This window comes from Pocillopora damicornis, chromosome 14, assembly GCF_964200805.1.
Source record: "Pocillopora damicornis chromosome 14, jaPocDami1.2, whole genome shotgun sequence".
NCBI classification, from domain to species: Eukaryota; Metazoa; Cnidaria; class Anthozoa; order Scleractinia; family Pocilloporidae; genus Pocillopora; species Pocillopora damicornis.
The window spans coordinates 19,096,968-19,120,075 of NC_142683.1; the positions used below are offsets into that span (position 1 = coordinate 19,096,968).

General features: G+C 38.1%; 3 protein-coding genes across 3 annotated transcripts; 2 read left to right on the forward strand and 1 right to left on the reverse strand.

Annotated features, from left to right (window-relative positions):
• Positions 1-1,109: 1,109 nt before the first annotated feature.
• On the forward strand, positions 1,110-2,045 carry LOC113681951 (cysteine/serine-rich nuclear protein 1). The gene has a single exon (XM_027199094.2). It carries the CDS (start codon positions 1,191-1,193, stop codon positions 1,785-1,787), a length of 597 nt encoding a protein of 198 aa, XP_027054895.1. The 5' UTR covers positions 1,110-1,190; the 3' UTR covers positions 1,788-2,045.
• Positions 2,046-4,893: 2,848 nt separating this feature from the next.
• On the forward strand, positions 4,894-18,258 carry LOC113681734 (uncharacterized). The gene is made up of 13 exons (XM_089194787.1): positions 4,894-7,571; positions 8,558-8,678; positions 9,226-9,330; positions 9,858-9,957; positions 10,510-10,593; positions 11,416-11,633; positions 12,123-12,186; positions 13,525-13,771; positions 14,084-14,259; positions 14,558-14,989; positions 15,437-15,724; positions 16,355-16,462; positions 17,045-18,258. The coding sequence occupies exons 1-13, from the start codon at positions 5,810-5,812 to the stop codon at positions 17,228-17,230; spliced, it is 3,891 nt and encodes a 1,296-aa protein (XP_089050913.1). The 5' UTR covers positions 4,894-5,809; the 3' UTR covers positions 17,231-18,258.
• LOC113681744 (transmembrane protein 163a) lies at positions 18,238-22,664 on the reverse strand. The gene is made up of 8 exons (XM_027198864.2): positions 22,374-22,664; positions 21,735-21,833; positions 21,526-21,569; positions 20,414-20,514; positions 19,988-20,084; positions 19,500-19,611; positions 18,887-19,028; positions 18,238-18,683 (listed from the first exon to the last, which is right to left on the reverse strand). Exons 1-8 carry the CDS (start codon positions 22,483-22,485, stop codon positions 18,539-18,541), a joined length of 852 nt encoding a protein of 283 aa, XP_027054665.2. The 5' UTR covers positions 22,486-22,664; the 3' UTR covers positions 18,238-18,538.
• Positions 22,665-23,108: the final 444 nt, after the last annotated feature.

Here is a 23,108-nt window from a genome sequence, read left to right on the forward strand (position 1 = left end):
ATTAGAATGAAGATTAAACTTGGTGTAGAAAATCGATGAAACTTTTTTGTTCCAAGTAATTTTTTCTTAGACCCAGAACGTGGTTAATTTCAGTAATAACGAAAACTATATTCAGCTTAACCGTTCAATCGAGTTCTTGTTTTATCTCCTTTCATATCAAAAACGGATACTCTCTTAGAGCCCACACAATAATCCCCGGGAAGCTTTTCGTCAAGGAAATCCTATTTTCTCTGAAACTGGGAAAATCTTTCGTTCTCGAATTTTTTCTTTTCAACCGACTCGAGACGCGCTTGGAACGATCTACAATATTGCTTACATGTAAATTTGCTGGGTTCGTCTAAACACGATCGTGTTTATTTAGTCTACAGGGAGAAAAAGAAAGCTTTTCTTATTAATATTTAGAAATTTCACGCAGTTTTTTTTTCTAGAGTCACGTATTATGTGGAATTTTTCGCCACGATAGCGTTATCAAGATTTTCCTCAATTCTTTGTTTCGAACGTTCCTGATAAGACAGCTTTTTTCACGAAAGCTTCTCTTCGCCCGTAAATTCCTTGCTCTGTTTAACATTATGCTTAAGGAACAATTTTCAGACTTCGACGGCTCTTATTACGATCAAAATAACTCTTAAAGCCACTTTCTTCAACAATAATGTGTTGGTTAACTTTTGTACGTGTGGGTGCATCCTATTTAAGCTCCGAGCGAATAAAATTTTAAAGGCCATCAAACGTAATGATGAGTTAAAATTTTGCGTGGTCGTGAGCAGAATAATCCTTTTATTAATTATAGCATAATAAGTCATAACGTCAAACAAATTCATATTATTTATTCTGAAGTCAAAGGAAGTCTTGAAGTCAACACCGAAAAAAAAGGGTGTAAATGGCTTTTTCTGACGTTCTCTTTCGAAAACATCTTTATCCCCAATATTTACATCACATTTCAATTTCCCCCCGACCACCGCTCTTCGACCCACAACGATTTCAAGATCACACGTCGACCAATAAAAAACATTGGATCGCGATCGGAACGTCATTTTTTGCGTGTTTTTGACGTCACAAGACGAGCACGTATGTCATGAAAATAGAAACCCGAGATCTCGGCGTTTAAATACGAAATGCCAAAATCTGTGAAACGAGAGGAGTCAACGAAGTGAAGGTTAGACGCACCTTGTTCGAATTCGCGTTAGCTAAAAATGGGGAAGCGAAAACACAGTACCGATAGCGGAGATGAAAGCGACGATTCTTGTAAGCGGCTGAAAAAACAGGTACGATTTGGTGAAGTTACAATCTACCATTTCCCAAGAAAGCAAGGTTTTGTTTCCGTGCCTTCATCGGGAGGTACTACTTTGGGAATGGCGAGAAAACATGTATTGATTGAGAAAATCCAAGTCAATTTTGAAGTGGACGGTGTTACAATTGGCGATCGCAAACCCTTCGCACCGGTGGCGCAAAAAGCGAGGAAAACTATTCTTAAAACTGCCGGCGTTCGCCGGATTCTCAAGAAAGAAGAGCAAGATTGCGCTCAGCTGAGATTATCACGGATCATTTGTGGTTGTAGCTGTGGGGATATTTGTTACCCACAAACATGCGAGTGTATTTTGAGTGGAATAGCCTGCCAAGTTGATTACGGACGCTTTCCCTGCTCTTGTCAAGCAAATGGCTGCCAAAACAATCACGGACGAAAACAGTACAACCCCAGCGTTGTTGAAAAACATTATTTTGAAACATTCTCGCGACTAAGAGGGCAAACTACAAGCAAAACTGTTCTCCATTACGTGGGAGTTGCGTAAAAATCGGAAAACTGAAAAAATTATTATTTTGAATTGTATATTTCTCGATGCATATCGGATTCATTGATATGCTAACAAAAGAGCGACATTCTAAAGAACTTAAGTGGTTTGATAATACAACTTTGTTGATTAGGTTTAGACCTATTCCTTTGTTTCCGTCGTCTCGGTTGTATGGCATGTTGTGAAGATATTTATGAAATTTTTGATGCGAATTATAATTATTGTCTGAATAAAACAATCTATACTCGGTCAAATAAAGCCATTTCTGAGTCAAATGAAGTTATTTTTAGCCAGACCTTACCATACAGAGATTTCACCGGGAATTTCCGTTTCCTGTGGCGACGAACGTGAGCGTTATTTTTACACCGGAAGTGAGCGAACTGACCAGAAATGTCACGAAAAGTCACGCGTTACAGATCTTGTTTAAGTTTGTTTCACTGGAGAGGTAACAGGGTAACGAGCTCGTTTTATATTCATCAATAGGTCAGTTACGAAGAGATTTCGATTTTATTGGTTTCCAAGATTGGGAATATTTTGGAATTTTCCAAGAAGGCGGATATAATACCACCACGGTAAAACATTCCAATACGTGCTCGGACTCGCTTGAGTGTTTTCCTAAAAATGGAATTGTTATCGTAGCTCACGCGTAGCCGTACCCTCCCCGCAATGAGTGACCGTTTCTAATTGGGGGGGGGGGGAGGGGATGGAAAGGCTTCACGTAGGCTACTGTCACCGATGGTGATGAATTTAGTCGATTTCAAGGAAAGAAGTCTCGTTACAAATCAATATTCAACAGAAAATATAAGAACCTTAAAATGGCTCGTTATTGGAGGAGAGTCGAAAAGAGAGTGGAGAAAACCGAAAAATAACTCGTTCCTCGCAAGCGTTCGTGAGTGAACCTTCAAGCTTCATTTCTACTGTTTCCTCGTGTCTGATCCTCGATCCCCCGTGGGAGGAACATTTTGTAAAGTAGGGGGGGGTAGGGAAGTGGAGTGGGAGGGGGGGAAAGCGAGCTCATTCCCTGAATAGCAGCTAGAAATCGAGCCTTGAATAGGGGATTATCGGATTATGGCGGAAATGGGAGAAACTGGGGAATCTTATCAAGGATCGCGTTACTTCTAAATAAGGAACACCCCCTAAATTTACTGTAATATCCCTCTCCACGCAAAGTTATAATTTTACTTTGGCATAAGCAAACATTAATTTGTAAGTCGCAGTAGCCACAAGTACCTTTCGTGATTTAGTCCTCAAAAGTGGCTATTGGACGCACGTGAGACTAGCGTTGATGAAACACGAGTGAGTGCGCACCGCACAGGCTTCTGGGGGCTTTTCTTGGTCATGCAATTTTAAATGCCAAGGATATGTTTACATTGACACTAAGTGCTTGAGCTTGACGATAATCTTTGGCAGGTTGGCTTTCACAGATTTAGACCTATCACCGGATTGTTTAACAAGATTAAGGATTAAACATTATCCGTTCCTTTAGCCGATCAAAACTACTGTCTGTGAAAAATTGGCTTTCGATTGTAGTTCCGGTGCGCGCATATCTTTTAATGGCAACCGGTATATGCTAACAGAGATGATAGTTGTTCAAACTTCAAGGCTTTCAGATGCGCCTGTACTAATAACGTCATCGTATTCTCATAAATAAATATGGAGTGGGCGCCTAAGCGTAGGATTTCTTCTGTTAAGACATGTTGCATTGAAAAAAACCAAGACTTAATGATGGAAAAATGCGGAACTTTTAGGAAACGTCAGCGAAGTCAAGTCTTGCCACTAACGCTCTGACGAAAGTAAGAATGACGAGAAAATTCGAGAAAAAAAATTTCAGACTGTAACTGGTAGTAAAATTCCAGTCAGGGAAACAAAGAACTTGCTAAATTTTGCCTCTTTATTGAGTTTAGCTCAAATTTATTTCACAATTTGTTTGTTCATGACAAGGAAGTGAAGCTGTCTGCGGTCATTTTAGTATCCAATGTAAATAAAAGGCTTGAGGAAAGCAATCAAGCTATGATAATAATGTGAGTTTAAGCTAACAGAGTTACGTCAGAGAAATTTTAAATCACTAAGAAACCCAGAAGAACTAGGTTGATCTGTAAGAAAAAATATAAACTTTATTTTAACTTCCTCGCCGTTTTATGAATCAATTAATCTAGCGATTGTATCATAATCGACTTTGCAATTCTTATCAACCGCGAATTTCAGTCAGACGGTGAAAAGTATATCAAAATTATGCCCAAAAAAAAAAAATATATATATATATATATGAGGAATTGTAGGTTCAAAAGAACACCAAAGAGGTCAGAAATAGAATCCAGAAGGAAACATAATTGTTGACCCAGTTACTTCTGGAAATGTAAAGTGACGCGAAAGAAATTTTTCCTTTCCATAATAATACATTTTCAAGCAAAGAGGAAATGAGAAGTGAGAAAACATCTTTTGTCTTTGTTTGATCTAAAGCTAAATTCTCAGAGCCGAATTTTTGAAGACTATATTAGAGAGGTTTGGAAAGTTCATGTCTTGATCTGAAAGGGTTATAATAGTAAAGGTGTCCACCGATTACTCTGATTGATAAACTTGTAGGATAATATTTTTAAGTTGCCCAAAACCGTGATGTATCTCCTTTCATAACTCTCACGATCAAACCGAAGATTATCACAAAAATAAAATGAAATGAATATGTATGTAAATAAATAAATAAATAGCATGTGATTAAGCGAATGGCCAAGTTCAACTATGAAATGAAATACAGCATTATCTCAAGCTTTACACTTTTCCAGTTTTCGTCTTTGTCGCCTCTATGTTTATTTCGATATGAATTTTGTTTATTACAATTTTTTTTCGTAAATAGTCTGAGCAATATCGAGTCTTTTCCATAACTTTTCTAAAAAATTCTAGGCCATTGTGAATTAAATCGCTACGTATATTGCACGGGATCATCAAACATCAATATACTCATATCCTATCAGATTTTCCATCCAAGCTGATTAAATAATGATAATGTTCCAGTGGCTAAATTTCTATTTCATGTTGTGTCTTGCAGCTGTTCTGATTAATTTTTCGTGAAAGTTCCATGAAAGTGGTGAATCCATTCTAAATGCAAATCATATTGGTCGAACCTTTCATCGGAACGTACTGTTTACAAACACAGAAAACTCGTTTGAAAACTTCATTGTTCGCCTTAATTTCCTGGGCTTACAGCGGCTACAAGGGGCAGATACAACAATTTGAGTGAACTTAAGAAAGTTTATGATTGTACGCTATATTTTGCCTTTGTCAATTAACATTTGCGAGGAAAAATGGTTAGCGTTCGCATGCTAATGCAACACGGCGCATAATGTTGATTACTCGCCTTACAAACCTCCTCCTTAAAAATACGGCCTGTTTATTTGGGAATCATCGATTATATCTGACGAGTTTAGGAAAGGAAGACAGTCTTTCCCGAAGGAATTTTAAATTGAAGTTAATTTGCATCGCTAAACAAGCCCGCTTGAAATCCACTTCCTTCTATATTTACTGTTGTCACGTGATGCATTTGTCACGGGCGAATACTTTTATCGTTTTCCACAAAAATACTTCGCTTCCTGCGAAGTTTGGCTTCTACGTGGCGACGTGTGAAAAGCGGTTTTAGTTAAGTCTTACTCCGTGGGGTTATCCCAGCCGTCTGACAAACGGAACTTCGATATTTTGTCAGTTTGGAAAGTCGGCGATTGGTACAGGATTACTCGGTGAGTCCATTTTGGAGCCAACCGCGTCGGCCATTTTCCCTGTGGTATGGAACTTGCTGGGACAAATATTGTACACGTTGCATTGTGCATTGGCACCATTTGGGAAACCTAATAAGCTAGCGAATACTAAGTTTAAGAGCCTGATTTTCTGTGTTTCTTTATAAACTTATCACGTTCCCAAATTGTTTTGGATAAGATGTTTTAATACTTGTACAAGCTCCATACAAAACAAATTCGACGCACAGAGTTTCTGAAGGAACAACATAGCTACCGGAAACGACGTTATTTTTTTCGATGGCTACTACAAGAACTGAATACGGCAAAGAGAACAGATTCCGTGCTCGTCGTGAAGTGGCAAGTCGTCCAAAAGCGGAGAATGAAAGTTCTCGGAGTCAAAGCTCAACCGTACCTCCCCGCAAAAATCTTGTTGACACTAAAACAAAGCGAACAGCGGGCAGTTCTAACACAGGGGATGTTAAAGAGGAGAGACACAGAGCGTACAACAAATTTGGAGCACCTCCGAAAAAAATTATTTCTACTGATAAAACCTATATTTCCCCTCTTAAAAGTGACAATGTGGTACGAACGACGAAAACCCGCGATGTGAAACAGGGCATAACGCGAAAACCGGCGAGAGAGACTGAACAGGAAAGTGACAACGATAAAAGCAGCGCTGAAGAGATCGTTAAACCTAATGTAAGCAAACTGAAACACATTTTTGATGAGACTATTGCGAATGAGGCTATAAAAGCACAGCAAACGTACAAGAAACCCAGGCCTGTCTCTGAAGCTTTTGACAGAGTGAAGGCAAATCATGCTAAAGACACATCACAAGGTGAAACCACAGAACGATGGTCCTTACCCAACTATTACAAAAAAACCTTACCCCCCACCCCTTCACACAAGCCACATGTGTCTTCAGGGATTGCTGCCAGGAGGGCTATGTTTGAAAGTGGAGGCTCAAATGAAGATTTACCAAAGAAGGAGAAACGATCGCCAAGTTTGCAAGATCTTGTTCCAGATTTGAAGGAATTAGATGTGAGTTTGCTTGGCAACAATGATCCTACCCCTGTGCAGAGGTCTCGTACAAGATCTGATCCAGGAACCAAAAGACCTCTGTACTTTATAAAATCTCGTAAACGCTTTCCATCTGACACTAAAGCTATGAACGGTGAGTACCATGGCACTGTTGACAAACTGAAGCAATCTCGAGATGACTCTGTTTTGAAGAAACCATCACTTGATACCAGACGCCTCTATAAGTCGCACAGTGTTGATTTTATCCAGGGAAGTCCATTGATATCAGATTCAGACATAGGAATGACGATGGAAAGCTTGACGAAACAGCAGCCCTCTTCTACAATTGAAAGCGAAGAAGAGAAATTCTTTCCACTCAACAAAAGCAGTGAGGCTAACACAGAAGTCAAAGCTGCTAATCCTGAGAAAGTATCTCCCAGTGTTCCTAAGGGATTAAAATCCCAGCGAAAGGAGGAACCACAGGATGATTTATATGATGACATCCCAGGGCGAATCCGTGAAGCATCTTGGATAGATGAAGAAATTCCTAAAGAGGAAACTGCTCCAGTAGAAATGTCACCCATAAGCATTACGCCTGGGTTCACATCAGTACCCAAATCAAATATTCTTGAAGTGGATTCAGAATCTCACCCAAAGCATGACAGTGTTTACTTCCTAAAGAATGAAGAAACCCAATTGCATAATGAAGAAACTGAAAGTTCTGGTGATGAAAGCACTGGAAGTGTTATTGAACACAGTGATGCTGATGAAGAAGATCGTGCACATCTTCAAACAGTGTCCTCTGTATCGTTACTTTTGTCAGCTAAGCCAGCATTATCAGCTTTGTCCAAAGACAAGACAAAAAAAGGAAGAAGGAATGTTGGTTTTAATATGGATAATCCTGATCTGTTTCTGACATACAGTGCTGAGGAATATGATAGAGGCAATGATGGTATTGATCCAGTTACTGCGTCTGCAGAGTGGGAACTGGAAAAAAGAGTCGAAAAGATGGACATATTCTCTGTGGACCTGAGCAAAGGTAAGATTGATTAGATGCTGTAACACCCTTAACTTTAAACTTCGAGAAGTGATTAACATGGAACTTCTCCCTATAATATCAGTACTTTATCCAGGAAACTGGTAATAAGAATACTCAAAGTCAGCAAGTAGAAGTTGTTATCTTGATCTGACTCTAAATTCCTGTAACCAATTTTCAAGGAAATGAATGCAGTCAGAGAGTAGAATTAACAATCAGATCTTGGAAGTTAAAGAGATAAATCTTTTCACTCTTGAGAATTTTCTCTAAACAATATCAAAGAGTTTCCAATCATAAACACGATGAAAAAAACAAATAACCAACTTATTCCTCTTCAGTCCCTCTTCAAGAGTGGCCTTTACTTGCAAGCCTCCATCTTTTCTGACCTGGAGCTGTCTTCACTAAGGGTTATACTGTGATTGAACAAGAAATTCTCAGAAATAACATAATATAACGAGTATGGTTTACAGTAAGGAGAATTAACATCCAGAGCTTAGGAGTGAAACAGTCTAAGAAGTTCCATACTGATCTTAGTTCTTCCAATGTAAGACATTTTTTTATTTTCAAACTGTAGCCCATGTTTTTATTGGTCTAAGAATATTCCATTGTTAGGAAATTCTTCTAGGGCCTCCATGGGAAAATTCTAATCTTGAAGATAACTGTACAAACTCTTTTTATGGTCGTTGTTTAATGTTACCATTGACCCTTTAACTCCCAAGATCTCATTAGTAATTCTCCTTACTGTCTGCTATACAATTCTTCTGATGTTAGTTTGGAGAACTTGGTATTAGATGAATTTATAATCCCCTAACTGATATTTTTCTTTATGCTCATCACTTGTCTGTTTGATGTTGTATTGATATTGTTAGGAGAAATTCTGTCTTGGTCACTCATGGGAGTTAAAGGGTTGAAAGACCCCTTTGTTTCCCCTCCTGACTGGAGTTCCAATTGTATTCTTAGAACATTATACATATTTTTTCCATTTTCAGATGAGAGAGGTCTGGGATTGAGTATAATCGGTTTAGGTGTTGGTACTGACACAGGGGTTGAGAAGTTGGGGATATTTGTCAAGTCACTTACAGAGGGAGGAGCAGCTGCAATTGATGGAAGGTTAGTTTTACTTTCTACAGTCACTATTTGTGAAATTTCATGGGTAACCAGGCATTATAGAGGGGAATGGAAGTGGTTAATTTGCAACCACTGGAAAAATTCCAGCATACTCAAGAACTAGTTTTACAGGTAAACATGTAGTAAAACTTATGTTTTGGTGAATTTTACATGTTGGTTTTTAACAGAGGGAAGAATTCTGGCGAAGTGATTAAAAAACCCTCAAATTGGAGAGGAATACCAGCTGCAAATTCAATCCAGATGTTACATGAAACCTGATAATCAATTCTGACCACAGCAAGCTCACTATCTTTTTATCTTGTTCCCCTACAATTTTATATTTCTACAATGCTTGTATCAAATGAATAATTCTTCAACATTATATCCTGATATTGATTCTCTTTACCCTGCCAAACACTGCTATTGCCTAGTACAAGGTTTGTGTATCTACAGTCCAATAACATAAGCTGTATGCTCCCCTATCAGCTCACATACAGTACCAAGTATATACATGAAGACAGTGATTAATAAAACATCTTTTCTCTGACAGAATACAAGTGAATGATCAGATAATAGAGGTTGATGGAGTTTCTCTTGTGGGAGTAACACAAATATTTGCTGCACAGACTCTGAAGAACACAAGTGGACTTGTAAGGTATGAAGGCTGCAAAATTTTTCCCAGTAACAAATGGAAGCTGTTGTCACTGTGATGATTACCAACAATTTAGGACAATTGTGGATTTTCTCCCTTGTCAAAGTTTATTCATGTAAAACTGAGTCATGGTTTCTTCTATCCTTATTTTAAGCCCCTCCACCCATAGTTTTTAGTCATCATACAAATGAAGAGTGCTTTTATCAAGGTAAATTAAAAAAACAAACAAAACAAAAAAAAAATTAAAAAAAGGGTGGGGTGGATGGGGATGTCATTTGGAATTATTAATGATTAATAAAAAAGTTGCTTTAAGCATTCTGTCAAATTTTGCATGACTTGCCAATATTTTCATTTACTCAGTAAAAAGGTTTTTTGAGTTAGTAGCCATAAAGTAGATACTTATTCCAGGACTTCTTGATCTACTTGCAATGTGCAGATGTCTGTAAACTGGAACCACAATGCCTTATTTGGATCAAACAATATAAGTTGTATGATATCAACAGTAATTTCCTGATTGCTTAATTGTACAGGTTTCTCATGGGCAGAGACAAAAGCAGAGCTCATGCGTCACACAGGATTGACCCAAATGTTGAACAACAAATTGAGGCACTCAGACAGAAGCTAGCTGAGGTGGGTATAACAATGTACACATGTAGTGTACCTATGTCTGTACTGTAAATCCCTTGTATAGAGTCTTTTTTCTTATTGAAAATTCAGGAGAAGAAGTTTTGTCAGAGCCACAGTTATTAATTTTACAAATTTTAACAAATTCATAAAGTTGGCATTTATAGGGGATGAAAAGATTTCAACAATTTTAATCTGAATAGATATATTATATTTTTTAAATGTCTTTCATCACTCCTCCTCAAAAAAACGTAGCTGTCAGACCTTAAGGATGTAAGGCCAAATAATGGTGATTAAGAATGGCTAATACTTTGAATAATAGCAACTTTGTTTTGTTGTGTAATAATTTTTTTTTGGCAACAAAATATGGGGGGGGGGGGGAAACACTTAATTGTGGGGGGCTGAGGAAGGAAGCAGAGTGAATTTGATCTTTGTCAATTGGTTTTGCATATCTGTAGGGTTATTAATTCATGGAAAAGCACCATATTAATGTTTTACGTTAACTTAATTGGTTTTGTAAACTTTTTTTAAAATTTAGTGTCTGTCATTTTTTCATAGACTGAAACCAAAGCTGAAGAAGCAGAAAAAAGAGCCTCCCTGGCAGAAAAAATGGTTCAACTTCAGAATAATATGAAAAAATCTGTGAGTAGGTGTAGTGTACCTTTTCTGGAATCGATATCAAGCCTTTCCTGTCTTCCTCTTCTCTTCATCTGCAGAAGAATTATGACATCACCTTAGTTTCGAAGGGATAAAGGTGATGATTTTTGTAACAAAATTCAAGAGGTTCTGGGCAAAGATGTTAATTTATGCTAGAAGACATTGTCTGTACAGTGTCTCAAATGCTGCTGATGTGATACATTATTGATTGATAATCTTCAAATAATTGTGGGAAAGTATATCCATTATTTTTATAGGAATGGATTTTTTTTCAGCTAGAAAAGCTTGCCATTTTCTGATGTATTATTATTTCTCTTATGAGTCACTGTACAAAAAGTATGAAGATCCCTGATTACATTCCTTGTATTGATCCTGTAGGGAAAGTATATTTATTTAATTGTTTTTATAGGAATTGATTTTTTCAGCTAGAAAAGCGTGCCATTTTCTGATTATTATCATAGTGGAGCTCACAGAGCATAGCCCTATAATTATACAAAATAATAGTAACCCATCAAGCCAAAAAAATTTGGATGTACGACCATACGACCATATGGTGGCCAACTGTACCACAGGCACTATCTTACAATCAGTCCTCTACACAGACACAGAGAAGTTGTGAATGAAAATCCATTAATATTACCATGCACTTTATCCATAGTAGGGGCTTTAGTTTTGTTGAAGAGATGTGCGGGAAAAAAAATGCGAGCTCTGCTTTTAGGCTTGCCTTAATCTATATATTATCTTTTATGAATCACTGTTCAAAAAGTATGAAGATCAGTGAATACCTTCTATGTATTGATCCTGTAGGAGGTAACTGGAGAACAAGCCGATGATGAAACCAAGAAAACACAGAAAGCTTTAGAAGAGATGAAAGAGAAAGTCAACTCATTAGAATCAGATTTAGCTGTGTCTGAAGCAGAGAATGAAGACATGGTCAGGCAGTTGGAAGAAAGCAAAGGACTGTATCTAATATTAGAGAAGAAATACCACATCGCAAAAAGTAAAGTGAAGGAACTTGAAGACAGGTAAAGTTTCTGGTAATGTAGATATAAAATTATAGTGCTTCTAGCAGTGAGAATTTCTTGTATGTCATGGTTCATTGATTCACTTATTATTTTAATTAATGCTCAACTTCAATCATATTATTGATACTATTAATTATTGTATTAGTTGCATGGCAAATGTTGTTTCCCAATGGCTCACATACAGTACTTCAGATTGGGAGGTGGGCTTAGTTCAAGTCCTGAGGGCATTGTTGTGTTCTTTAGTGAATACTTCCCCAAGGGCACAACGGTAGAGATGATTATTCCTTTATTTGTATGCAAATGAGCTTTGTTAACCTTGCTTTGAAAGTTCTATTCTTTTGAGCCATGTTACTGAGGCCAGGAGGGCTTAGTTACATTTAGAGGAGGGAATCACAATTACACCCTGAAGGCTTGCCATTTATGAGAGAGTTGCAGGCCAGAGAATGTGATAAATGTACTGTACAATTATGTTGTCTGTTGTTCTGGCAGAGAGCAAGCAAATTCTGTGACTGCTGAGAGATCTGCGATTGAAATAAAGTTACTACAAGATAAGGTGGGTACTTGTGACTTGGTTGATGTTAAGTTAGTCCCTTAACTCCCAAGATCTGATTGTCAATTCTCCCCTCTAGCTACGACACATTTCCTTGTAAATTGATTATGAGAATTTGGTGTTCAATCAAGGCAGTAAATTGTACCTGATGAGTTTGTGTATTCTCACTACCTGTTTGCTATATAATGTATGGATATTATTGGGAGAATTTACTGTACATGGTAATTACTTCTGGGAGTTTAAGGGTTAATAACATTTTTTCATGGAAATAACAGTTTGCGTAAAATGTGTTTCATTTTGCATAACTGAAGTTATGCTGTTTGCATAAATTTGAGGAGTTCAAGCTACTCTTGTGTTTTGTGTGAATTTAGACAATTTGTGGTGTACATACAGTAGCAAAGTGCTACACTTACAGTAGGCTCTTCCATCAAAGGCAACCTTATTTGCAACTAAAACCTCACTGATAGCTAACGAAAAAATTTTTGTTGGCAAGATGGGTACAATAACATTTTCACTCCCAAGGTCTCATTAGTGATTCTCTGTACCATCTGTCATACAATTCTAAGGGTTTTAGTTGGGAGAATTTGGTATTGGATCAACTAAGAATCCTTTAATTGATATTTCTCTAACTGTATTCTCATCACCTGTTTGCTTAATATTGTATTAATATTGTAAGGAGAAATTCTGTCTTGGTTCAGGGCGTGAAATTAACTTTTTTTTTCTGATAGCCACTTGGCTCCTAAATTCTTCAAAGTGGTAGCCAATTCAAAAAAAGTTGGTCGCCATTTTCAAAGACAAACAAAATCTTTCTTTACGCTGTCAGCGTTCTAGATAGACCCTCCAAAATTAAGTTAGGGAAAAGATCTTTAACGTGCTACAAAGTGGACACTAGGATGTATGATATACAACGCTCAGGCTCATCTAAATCCAAGATGGCGTTTAGTTATCGATCGAGATGCATGTGCTACGTTTTGGAAACAAACTTATCGAGGAAGTTTGCCGCGGATTTATCTTTGCAAATCTTTTTAATTCACTATATCTCTTGGTAAGATTATGATGAAACGTTCTAGTCGCCAATTTGGCGACTAACTTTCAGGATTTGGTCGCCAAAGTGAAAAATTTAGTCGCATTGGCGCCTGTATTAGGCGCAATTTCACGCCCTGTGGTTACTCATGGGAGTTGAATGATAAACTCTTTGCAGAAGGTTAAACAATGTGTATTCCTGATGCTCAGTTGTTTTTACTTGAATCATCTGCTCATTTTTCTATTTCATTTTCACCCTGATGAATTTTGAGTTGTATTAAAAGTTTCAATCAATGAGCCATCTGTCATTTTTCACAGGTCAAAGAACTGGAGACCCAGTTGAAAATGGTTCAACAGCAAAAGTCAGAAAAGGAAAGAGAAGTGAAAAAAGAGGAAGCAATATCAACTCCAGTGCAAATTGAAGAACAGAATTCTATGCCTGATGGCAAATGGAGAGAGGAAGTTCAGGAGGAAATTGTAGAAAATGGACTGGCTTTTGAAGTAGAGCAGGCTTTGTCAAACTTCCAACTTAGTTGGGATTCAGCGGGAAAAAAAGATGTCACAGGTAACATGTGAGATCTGATTAACAAATGGATTCTGGTGAGGCATCATTCCATGAACACCTACCAGCATTCCATGTATAGGAGGAGAAAGTTATAGTTTTACAGCCCTACAATGTACAATCGCTTGCCTATATTAATCTTGAGTGTATGTATACTCACCTGCTAATCAAAAAGATATGCAGGATATTAAGAAACACCCGGGACACAAGGAAGAGCTCAACTTCAATTATAATGATGATACAATGTATGTGGTACCTTGAACTCTAAAATGTCGCAATTCATATGGGTAATAAACTCTTTTTTCTGTCAATTAGAGCCCGATTTGGAGAGCTCATCAAAAGATGATGTGGATCTAAACAGCATCCCAGCCACAAAAACACTTAATAATGAACATCTTTTGGAGAAAAAAAGACTCGCTGAAGCGCAGCAGAAGAAATATAAACCAACTCGTGCAAGCTGGGGAAAGTCGCTGGATGATGATGCTTATGACGTAAGACATTATTTCTTTGATTCAAGTGCGTGTGTAATTTTCCTTCAGCACGCGTGGAACTTTCTGTTTAAAGGCGCGTGTAATTGTCGCGCGTTACATGCGCCAGACGCGCCTGAAGATGCTACAGTACGGTGATGTGACTGGCTAAGGTTCTAAGTGGTTCTAGAACATTCAATCATAAAAAGTATTTTGCATGATTTTAACTCTTTAACTCCCACTTGATCTGATTGTCAATTCTCCCCTCTAGCTAATTCACATTTCCATGTAAATTGAATTTCTAACATGACTTTCTATTTAGATGTTTGGAGGTAATGAAGTGTCTGATGTGGAGGACGCTGCTTCTCAGAGTACCTCCATGGAAAACGAGTCCCCTAGGGCTCCCCCTAAGGGACCAGGATTCGTCCTTCCAGGTTTGCCTGTCGGAGGATTCAAACTGAGATCCACAGGGAAAAACTTGTACGATGAATCAGCTGCTAAGGGAAGTGAGTCACCTCCCCAAGAGACGCGAGCCAGCTTCCCTTTGTCGCACAAGGAGGAGACGCGGAACATCGTGGTGGAGAATCTCCTGGAGAAGCAGCTGTCTAAGGCTGATGTGAAGGTGACATCTTTGCCGACTACTGCGCTTGACCGAGCGGACAGAGAGGCGCGTCGTGCGGTGGATGATCAGGAGTCGGAGTGTTTTTCAGGGTCCACTAATTCTTTGGATGAGATCGAAGAAGCTGCGAGAAGGGTAAGAGAGGGTTGAGTTTTCTTTTTGTCTTTTTCGGCTCTAAACCATAACGCTTATCCGGTGAGTTTACTCAGTTGCAAGGGCAAATGAAGCCAAAAGAGTCATTTGCGGAGACGTGAACATTCTGAAGAAAATCACATAATAATTGTTTGGCAAGACGGAATGTTCCAAAAAGATTATGGTGAATGTACAGTGCGGCTGGCGTGTACCATAGCATTACACGCGCTTGACGCGCGCGGAAGGTGCTACCGTACACGCGAGTGGTGTACAGAAGCAAGGATGGTTAAGAATGGAGGAGATTGGAACGGATTGAAAATGACCAACTCGAAAACTTGGTCTTTTTTATTGAAGTTTCCTATTTGTGTTCAATCAGGAAGCTCAAATGGTGTTCCATGTTTTTTTCCAATTCCTTTGCGACTTAACGTTTTCAATTGTAATTTTTTTTAGATTGACTCCGACTTGGCCTCTTCCCAGGCCTCCTCTCGAGGTTCGTCTCCATTCCTCCCTCCTGCCATGCCCTTGTTACAAGTGAAGAGTGTTCCCGTGATGGAAAGCTATAATGAAGCCGCCATTGATGTTCCCCCGGAACTGCTTGCAGCCAGCGGTCAGCGAGACTTCGATCAACGATCTGTAGGCACAGGGTCAAACGTTGACGGGCAGTCTTCTCTTAGTCCTGGCTCAGACTTAAATTCATCGGGAAATTCACAGCTGATATCAGACTGGGACACAGATCAGGTGAGTTGCAAGGGGATACACGTAAACAATACAGCAGAGATACATTTAAAAAGAAGTTTTGCAGACAGAAAGTTAAGCTGACCCAAAGTGTGGGAGTTGCGTGACTGACTGGTGGTAGACAGATAGACCGACTGACAAACGTACAGACGGATGGACGGACAGACAGAACGACAGACAAACAGACAGATAGACGGACAGACAGGCAGTCAGACAGATGAACAGATGGACGGACAGACAGACTGACTGATAGACAGACCGACAGAGACGGACAGACAGATAGACAGACAGACGGAAGGACGGACTGGCAGAGAGATAAACTGACAAACACAGGCATTATCTGACTGTAAAATAGGGAGTATCAGACCCCCTGATAACTGGCTAGGAGGTAGATACAGACGAGAAGACAGATAGACAGAAGAATGAACGGACTGATAAGAATCTAGTGCCAGTTTTTCTTGCAGTCGTTGGATTAAACTCATACAAAGGAAGTGAGCAAACAAGCTGTGATTTGATTATGTAATTTTCTTTTTGAGTTCACGTACCAATATGTTACCGTAATCTAAACGGACTCATGATTTTTTACCATGTTAATGTTATTTATTTAACTGATTTCTCTAAATTGTCGTTTAGGTGTATGCGTGGTTAATCCAAAATGAGTTGGACGAGTATGCCGATGAGTTCACTGCTAAAAAGATTGATGGAAAACAACTATTAAACTTAGATGGATCCAGACTCAAGGTAGGGCTCTGTGCCTTGTTTCAGAATTTTAATCTTTACCCCACCTCTCACGGCGCCTTGAATGGCTGACTTCTAGATTTTATGTCAGTTTGCCGCAGAATAATGAAACAGTTTGTAGAACTGAAGAGATAAGTTGCTCAATTTTCAAGCGCGAAAAGGAGAGAAATTCTCTGTAGGGAGACTGCAGGAAGACATGGTGTATCTGGTTCTGGCTTTTCTTCCCTCCCACTCCCCCACCGCCATTTTCAGCAAGGGAACAGTCATTATTTATCGCCTGTGGGGGAGGGGGTCGGAGAATTGTTGGGATCACATGGGTTCTTGGGAAACGGAGTGGGAATTGGGGATCAGTTGTTGCCAACTACCAGTGAGGGGAGATGATAAGAATATCTCTGAACCTTACGGGGGATCGGGTAAATTTTGTCGTGACACAAACATCATCCGACCCCCCCCCCCCTTCAAGGCGATTTTATGAATGATGACCAGTCCCTAAGTGATGGGGTTGTTTTTAAACTCTCGTCACTAACCTGCATAGCTTTGAACGGGAAATTTTAAGAGACATTGATCACAGTTCGCTTTTTTCAGGCAATGGGAGTGAGTCAGAACCACAGAGCTGTCATCAAAAAGAGGATCAAAGAGCTTAAGGCTGAGATGGAACGAGAACAGAAAGCGAGAAAACAGAGAGAAAAAGAACAGAGAACTGGCAAAAAGGAAGGAAAGTTGGAAAAAATGGGATTCATGAAAAAGAAAGGAGTTTATAATATCAACTAATTTCTGCAACGCGGCGTGAGATGCTGCCTGGCAGGTTTTTCGGCTTTTAAAAGGCAAACACTCCTGAAGAAGTAGAGACCGCTAGCCTAACAACCGTCGTTTGCTCGTAAAAACTTCGGAAATATTCGGCATTGTCGGGCTTTGTGCGCAATTGGAACGCGCTTGTAGTACTTCACGTTCGTCGTTTACAGTGTATTATAGGTAATTTTGTAAAAAAAAGAACAAAAAGTATAAAAGAGATAAAAGCGATTAAAAAGAATACAGCAATGAAATATTAACATGAATTACAACTTGAATTAGCAAATCGTCCTTTGAAAATTGTGCAAATCTGAAAAGTTAATTTAATTCAACGTTTCAAAACGAATTGAAATTCAATTGTAAAAGAGATTTTTTTTACAATGAGTTATCCACCGTGCCACGCCCTAAAAAATGTTCAATTTTTGTGCCAGTTAATCACAGACGTTCTAATTTCTACCAGATAAAATATTGTATCAGTGTCAGTATCTTAGCTGCTACACACCTACCCCTCCCTTAATCCAGTGTTAACCTTAAGTTGTTATCAGTTGACTGTGGTTAGTTTAGGGGAGGGGTAGGTGCGTATTTGTGCAGAAACTGACATTGATCCAAAATATTTGTAGTACCTCTGTTACTTTCAAGAACAAGTGAAATTCGTTGATTTAAGAGATAAAGGAAAAACAAATTCTTGTGTATTTTCTAACTGATAAATTCCTACCATCAGAATTATACTTTGTTAATATTACCTGCATTTTTATTCCAATTTACAGTCAGTGGTTTTTTTTTACAACATCGCAAAATGTTAATTTTTTTTTTGTCGAATTGGTGAAATGATCAAACAGGCTTATACTGAGATGTGAATTAGTGTTGAGCAGTAATCATTGGTGTAAATTAAATGGGTTAATGGATTTAAATTTGTGACCTAGAATATTATTTGACGTACTTTCTACGTGGTAAACTATAGAGCTGAAATTATTTGATAAATAAATAAAGCTGAACATTTTTTTTTTAAATCTTACTTCATATTTTAACAATAGAACAGTATCAAGTATTATTTGTCTTTTATTTACGTTGACAGACCTGTAATGCTTTCGTTTGAAAGTTGATATTATTTCCTTCTCCCGTAGTCAGGGTTAAACAGACAGTTTTTAAACTACTCAAAACATTTGTATTTCAGAACCACGCGCTTGTCCATTACCAGTTCACAACAAACAGAGCTGTCAAACAGCTCTAATTTGGTGTAAATAAACACGGGTAAATTTTTCAAAAACAAGAAAATTGCACGAGAAGAATCTACAAGTACGTATTTACACGAAATTGCACGCGATTGATAATAATTAACACGAAAAACAGCACACAGTTAAAGAGAGAAAGAAATTGACAGCGCCAGTCACGCGGTGGTTTCTTCTCCTTGCCTGTTTTCAGGTCTGTGATGGTCCTTAGAAATATAAATCAGAAGAAAAGAAGTGAAAAAAACCTTAAAATCTAGTTTAGGTCCACTTAAAGTCATCCTGAGAACGTGAATACACTGTTCTACCTCCCCACCCATGGGACAAACGGTGCGCAGGATTTTTTTTTCCTTCCTCGCCACCAGCGATGGTGATGCATGCAGGGAGAAATGGCAACAGTTGTTATACTTACATGACACCATAACTGAAGAGCGCTACAGCTATCAAAATCGCAGTGACAGAGTCCAGGTAACAGATTTTCGGGTTGTTTGAACAGACCACATCACTAGCCACCATACCGAGGGTCATAATAGCACCAGCCAAAGAATTAATCGCTAGAGAGAATTGAAAAGGTAAAAAGAAACACAAGGTTAGTGAAGACATTATGTAGGATGTTTAGTAATTAATGCATCAAAGCAGGAATTTCTCGAGCGGACCCTCGCAATTGCGGCTTTCCAAGTGAAATATTTGAGTAAATTCAAGTCTTATCCGTTAACCTTAAACGAAAGTTCGATTTGTGGTCGACAGCGCGAAAAGTTGAGTACCATGCTGCATTTTCTGCGTGGCACGAGCTCCAAAAGATGTTGTGTGATGATCAAGTGGCTTAGTAAAGTTCTTGGAAAGCAATTTGATCGCAAAATTGAAAAGAGACGAAGAAAACACGCTTTATCATCCATGCTTTGGTGGAAAGTATCGCTCTCGGAATATTATCTTTTACTTCACGAGGCGAGAAATTCCAAAAAATGAGAATTTATCAAATTTGAAACGCTAGAATGAGTATTCCAAACACTTCATGTATGTGTTACCATCTATCCTCATTGCTCGGCTCTCGAGTTTTTCTGCTATTATACATTTGAAAGCCGTCAGAAATACCAGGTAAACCAAGCTGCTACCTGACAACATCTCCATCAAAAACTCCTGCAATTGACATAAAATTCACTGAGTTCTACGCATTTATCAAAAGCTAACGGCTTTTGCAGTGTAACTGTAAACAACAAATCCTATGAATCAGAAAACAGTTTTTTTCCCATGCTAAGGAGGCACGTTAACCCTTTACATCCTAAAATTAACTAAAATTAAATGTGATTAACATGTAACTTCTCCCATAATATCCATACATTATCCAGATTACTCAAACTTATCAGGTAGACGTTACTATGATACAACACCAAATTCTCATAACTAAATCACAAGGAAATGTTTAGAAGCTCGATGGGAAAATTGACGAACAGAACTTAGGAGTCAAAGCGTTCGAAAATTTGTGATGGGTGTTTTGATATAATTTTTCTCTTGCCTTGGTTGGTATTTTGTCCTTCAATAAGGTGAAGATGGTTTTTGCTGCTATGGCAAATGCTGAGAGGATAAAACATATGGCTATCGCTAAACATGCCCTACAAAGTAATAAATGCAAAAAAAATTGATTTCAAAATTTTTTTCAACTCCAGTCACGTGCCTTGTGACCCGTGCAAAATTTATTTCAGGGAATGTCTCCTGTTCGGGAAACAATTAAATTAATTATATGACAATAAAATCTATAGTTCTTGCATGGCAGCTGTATTTCATGAGCAGCCGGCTCCAGATTCCGGCGTACATATTTGGAGTGCCTTGCACGGGGCCAATCAGAGCGCGAGATATCGTGCGCAATATTGTCGATCCTTGTGGCCGATAGAAAGCGGAGGTTCCCAAAGTTTTGCAAGAAGCTAAAGCGATGTATACGAACCTTCGTTCTCGTTCCAACGAGTTTGAATCCTTTCGGCTTTCTTTGAAGGAAAATCTCCAAAGAACTACTGCTGAACTGAAAGAGTCTAACACGGCTGCAAGCTGCAAGTGAATCAACATTTTCAGAGAGGAAATTTCGATAACTTAAAAGTTATTTTCAGTCTTTAACAATGTCCATCTACTTTCATAAAACGGGGAATAAGTCCAACGGCAGAACAAGCCGTAGACAAACAAGATATTAATAGAGAAAGAGAACCCTTTTGTTCCCGAGAGGTTCGACTCTTCAAGTTAAAAACAACAGAAAATTTGCAAGACTTTAGAGCCTTGTGCTGCGAATGAAAATGTAACTCTAAATGTCAAACCTTTAATGAAAGATTTGGTTTATTACCGAGTGGATTTTAGAGAATATGTCTTCTCGATCACCCTCACAGCATTTATTCTTTACAGTTTCTTTAAGCCTACACATTTAAGTAAAGCAGATGACGTAAACTCCGTTTTAGCACGATTCATCCACCAATCTTTTTCGAAACACTGCAATTATTAGTGATTTGGAACAGTATGTCTTGTTTTATGAAGAATTACAGACTTATTTACACAAATGCTCTCTCCTTGAAATAGCGACCTGTAACCCTGAATATACATACAAAAGTTTTTATACTGTGAAACCCTTGTGGCTTCGGAGTTGCCCTAAATTAGTTTAAATACAAAGCTGTCTCGTTTGCTGAAATATAGATCACGAACAGTTTAATTTTTTTTATTTTAACGTGGCTTAGTTACTTTTTTGAGATTACACACTAAAACTTAATGAGCTTTTCATTTACGAAGGCAGAACAGAAACGTCAAGTTTTGTTATAATGGAAACATCAGCTGTGTTTGAAAAGTCTAACAGCTAATCAAAGCGACCTCCAGGAGTGTTTTTCTTCACACCCCCTCAATATACAAATTTGCAATAGTTGTTTTTGGGTCCAAACTGAACGGAGACTGTCAAAAAGCGCAAGAACAAAGCTTTATTCACCTGTTTGAATTAATTTCACCAGCCGTGAATAAAAAATAGTGTTAGCATAAAGTGTTACTAGCAAAGTTATATAATGATCTTAAATAAAAGACACTTACGGAAAATCCAAAGGCCGCAGGACTACCAGCAATTTGAGAGAAAACTGTGAAAAGAATAACAAGGATTTTTGATTAACGAGCTAAAAATTGTGATTTGAATACTACTTAACGACTCCATAGACAATAACTGGTTATCCACCATTAATTTGGTGAAATTGAACGACTTAAATTAAAAGGCATGATGTATTAATTTTGAAAAAATGACTTACCGAAAAATGTTCCTCCAAATCCTGTGGTCAAAATGATAGAAGCACACGAAACACAAATGGCCGCTTTTCTCCAAAATGCGTAAAATTCATCTCCTTTGTCTGTTAAATAGAGAATACCTTTATGAAAATAAGCTTGTGTTTATGTAATTTTACCATTGTCTTTTGTACTCTCCAAAACCAACCCTCTCGAATGAATTTAGTCCAATGGTTTCCAATGAAAATTATTTTTGTTTTCCATAGTATAAAATATTAAAGAAAATGAAATCAGAGGAGATTTCTGGAGGAGTTTCCAGGATAAGAAATCTAAGGAAATAACATAGTGAGTGGGCTAACTAGTTCCTAAATTATAATCACGCTAATTATTTTGTAAATTAGTTATTTTTAAACAATTTTAGTCCGAAAACACGTAATGATTTTACTTCGAGGTCTACAGCGTGGTTTGAAACCTTTTCATTCAATGTTTCGATCGATTTATTTAACGGGATGGGTATTCAATCCTCCCAACAGTGTTCTTAACGATTTCAACATCAATCATGAATGCTTATTGAGTTTCGTTATCTTTCTTACTGATCTCAAATTCATAGGCGTTGTAAAATGATGGCGTCTTGATAAGCCACTCATGTTTAAAGACACGCTTACCTGTGCTTGAGTCTTCACTTTTTTTCCTACTGATTCCATAACTGTTCTGTTCGTTTTCAGTCTGATTTACTAGTGCTCGGAGTTCTAATTCATCGCCGTTTTTTTCGCCCATTGTTCGTCATCATCAGTTAAGAGAGCTTGATATTTTTAATGAAACCTTTTAGGTCAAATCGCAGTGAAATGAAAGATTTCTTCGCCCGAAATTTGTGGAGGTTCTAAATTAAACTGCAGTTATATACGCTCTACTTGTAATAAGAGGCGTATTATATCAAAATATTGTGATGTTTACAATACTTTGCATGTAATAGATGACTGTCGGCGAATTCTTTTCTTGTGTGCATTGCTACCTAGCCTACGCTGTCTCTCTGTGATGTAAATCTTGGTTATCTTGAAGTGGTCACAAGAAAATAACCATAGTTTTTACCTAATAAATTCTGCGATTCCTGGAATTGCTATTTATGATTTGTAAAGGGAATTGTAAAACAGATTTTATCAAGTCACAAATCTGAATGCGTTGTGGGGTCTGGTGAGAAATTTTTAAGTGAATCTGGGACCGACAAAGGAGGGGTCTAAGTAAGCAAATTGCCGTTCCCCTGGGGAAACAGACATTGTAACAGACAAAACACTGAGTGAAGTTGGCCAAGTCCTATAATAGGATAATTTAGTATTATCGACTGAGTTGATAACGTAAATTGGCCACCGTAAAAGAGTATAAAAGCTGACGTTTCGAGTGAT

Bases quoted from the DNA above. Each gene is read 5' to 3' on its own strand.
- LOC113681951 (XM_027199094.2), top strand. From the start codon at position 1,191: ATGGGGAAGCGAAAACACAGTACCGATAGCGGAGATGAAAGCGACGAT.
- LOC113681734 (XM_089194787.1), top strand. From the start codon at position 5,810: ATGGCTACTACAAGAACTGAATACGGCAAAGAGAACAGATTCCGTGCT. The intron at 9,331-9,857 runs GTATGAAGGCTG...TTAATTGTACAG, and splicing joins AACACAAGTGGACTTGTAAG to GTTTCTCATGGGCAGAGACA. The intron at 11,634-12,122 runs GTAAAGTTTCTG...TTGTTCTGGCAG, and splicing joins GTGAAGGAACTTGAAGACAG to AGAGCAAGCAAATTCTGTGA.
- LOC113681744 (XM_027198864.2), bottom strand. From the start codon at position 22,485: ATGGGCGAAAAAAACGGCGATGAATTAGAACTCCGAGCACTAGTAAAT. The intron at 21,570-21,734 runs GTAAGTCATTTT...TTCTTTTCACAG, and splicing joins ATTTGGAGGAACATTTTTCG to TTTTCTCTCAAATTGCTGGT. The intron at 20,085-20,413 runs GTTCGTATACAT...ATTACTTTGTAG, and splicing joins TCGTTGGAACGAGAACGAAG to GGCATGTTTAGCGATAGCCA.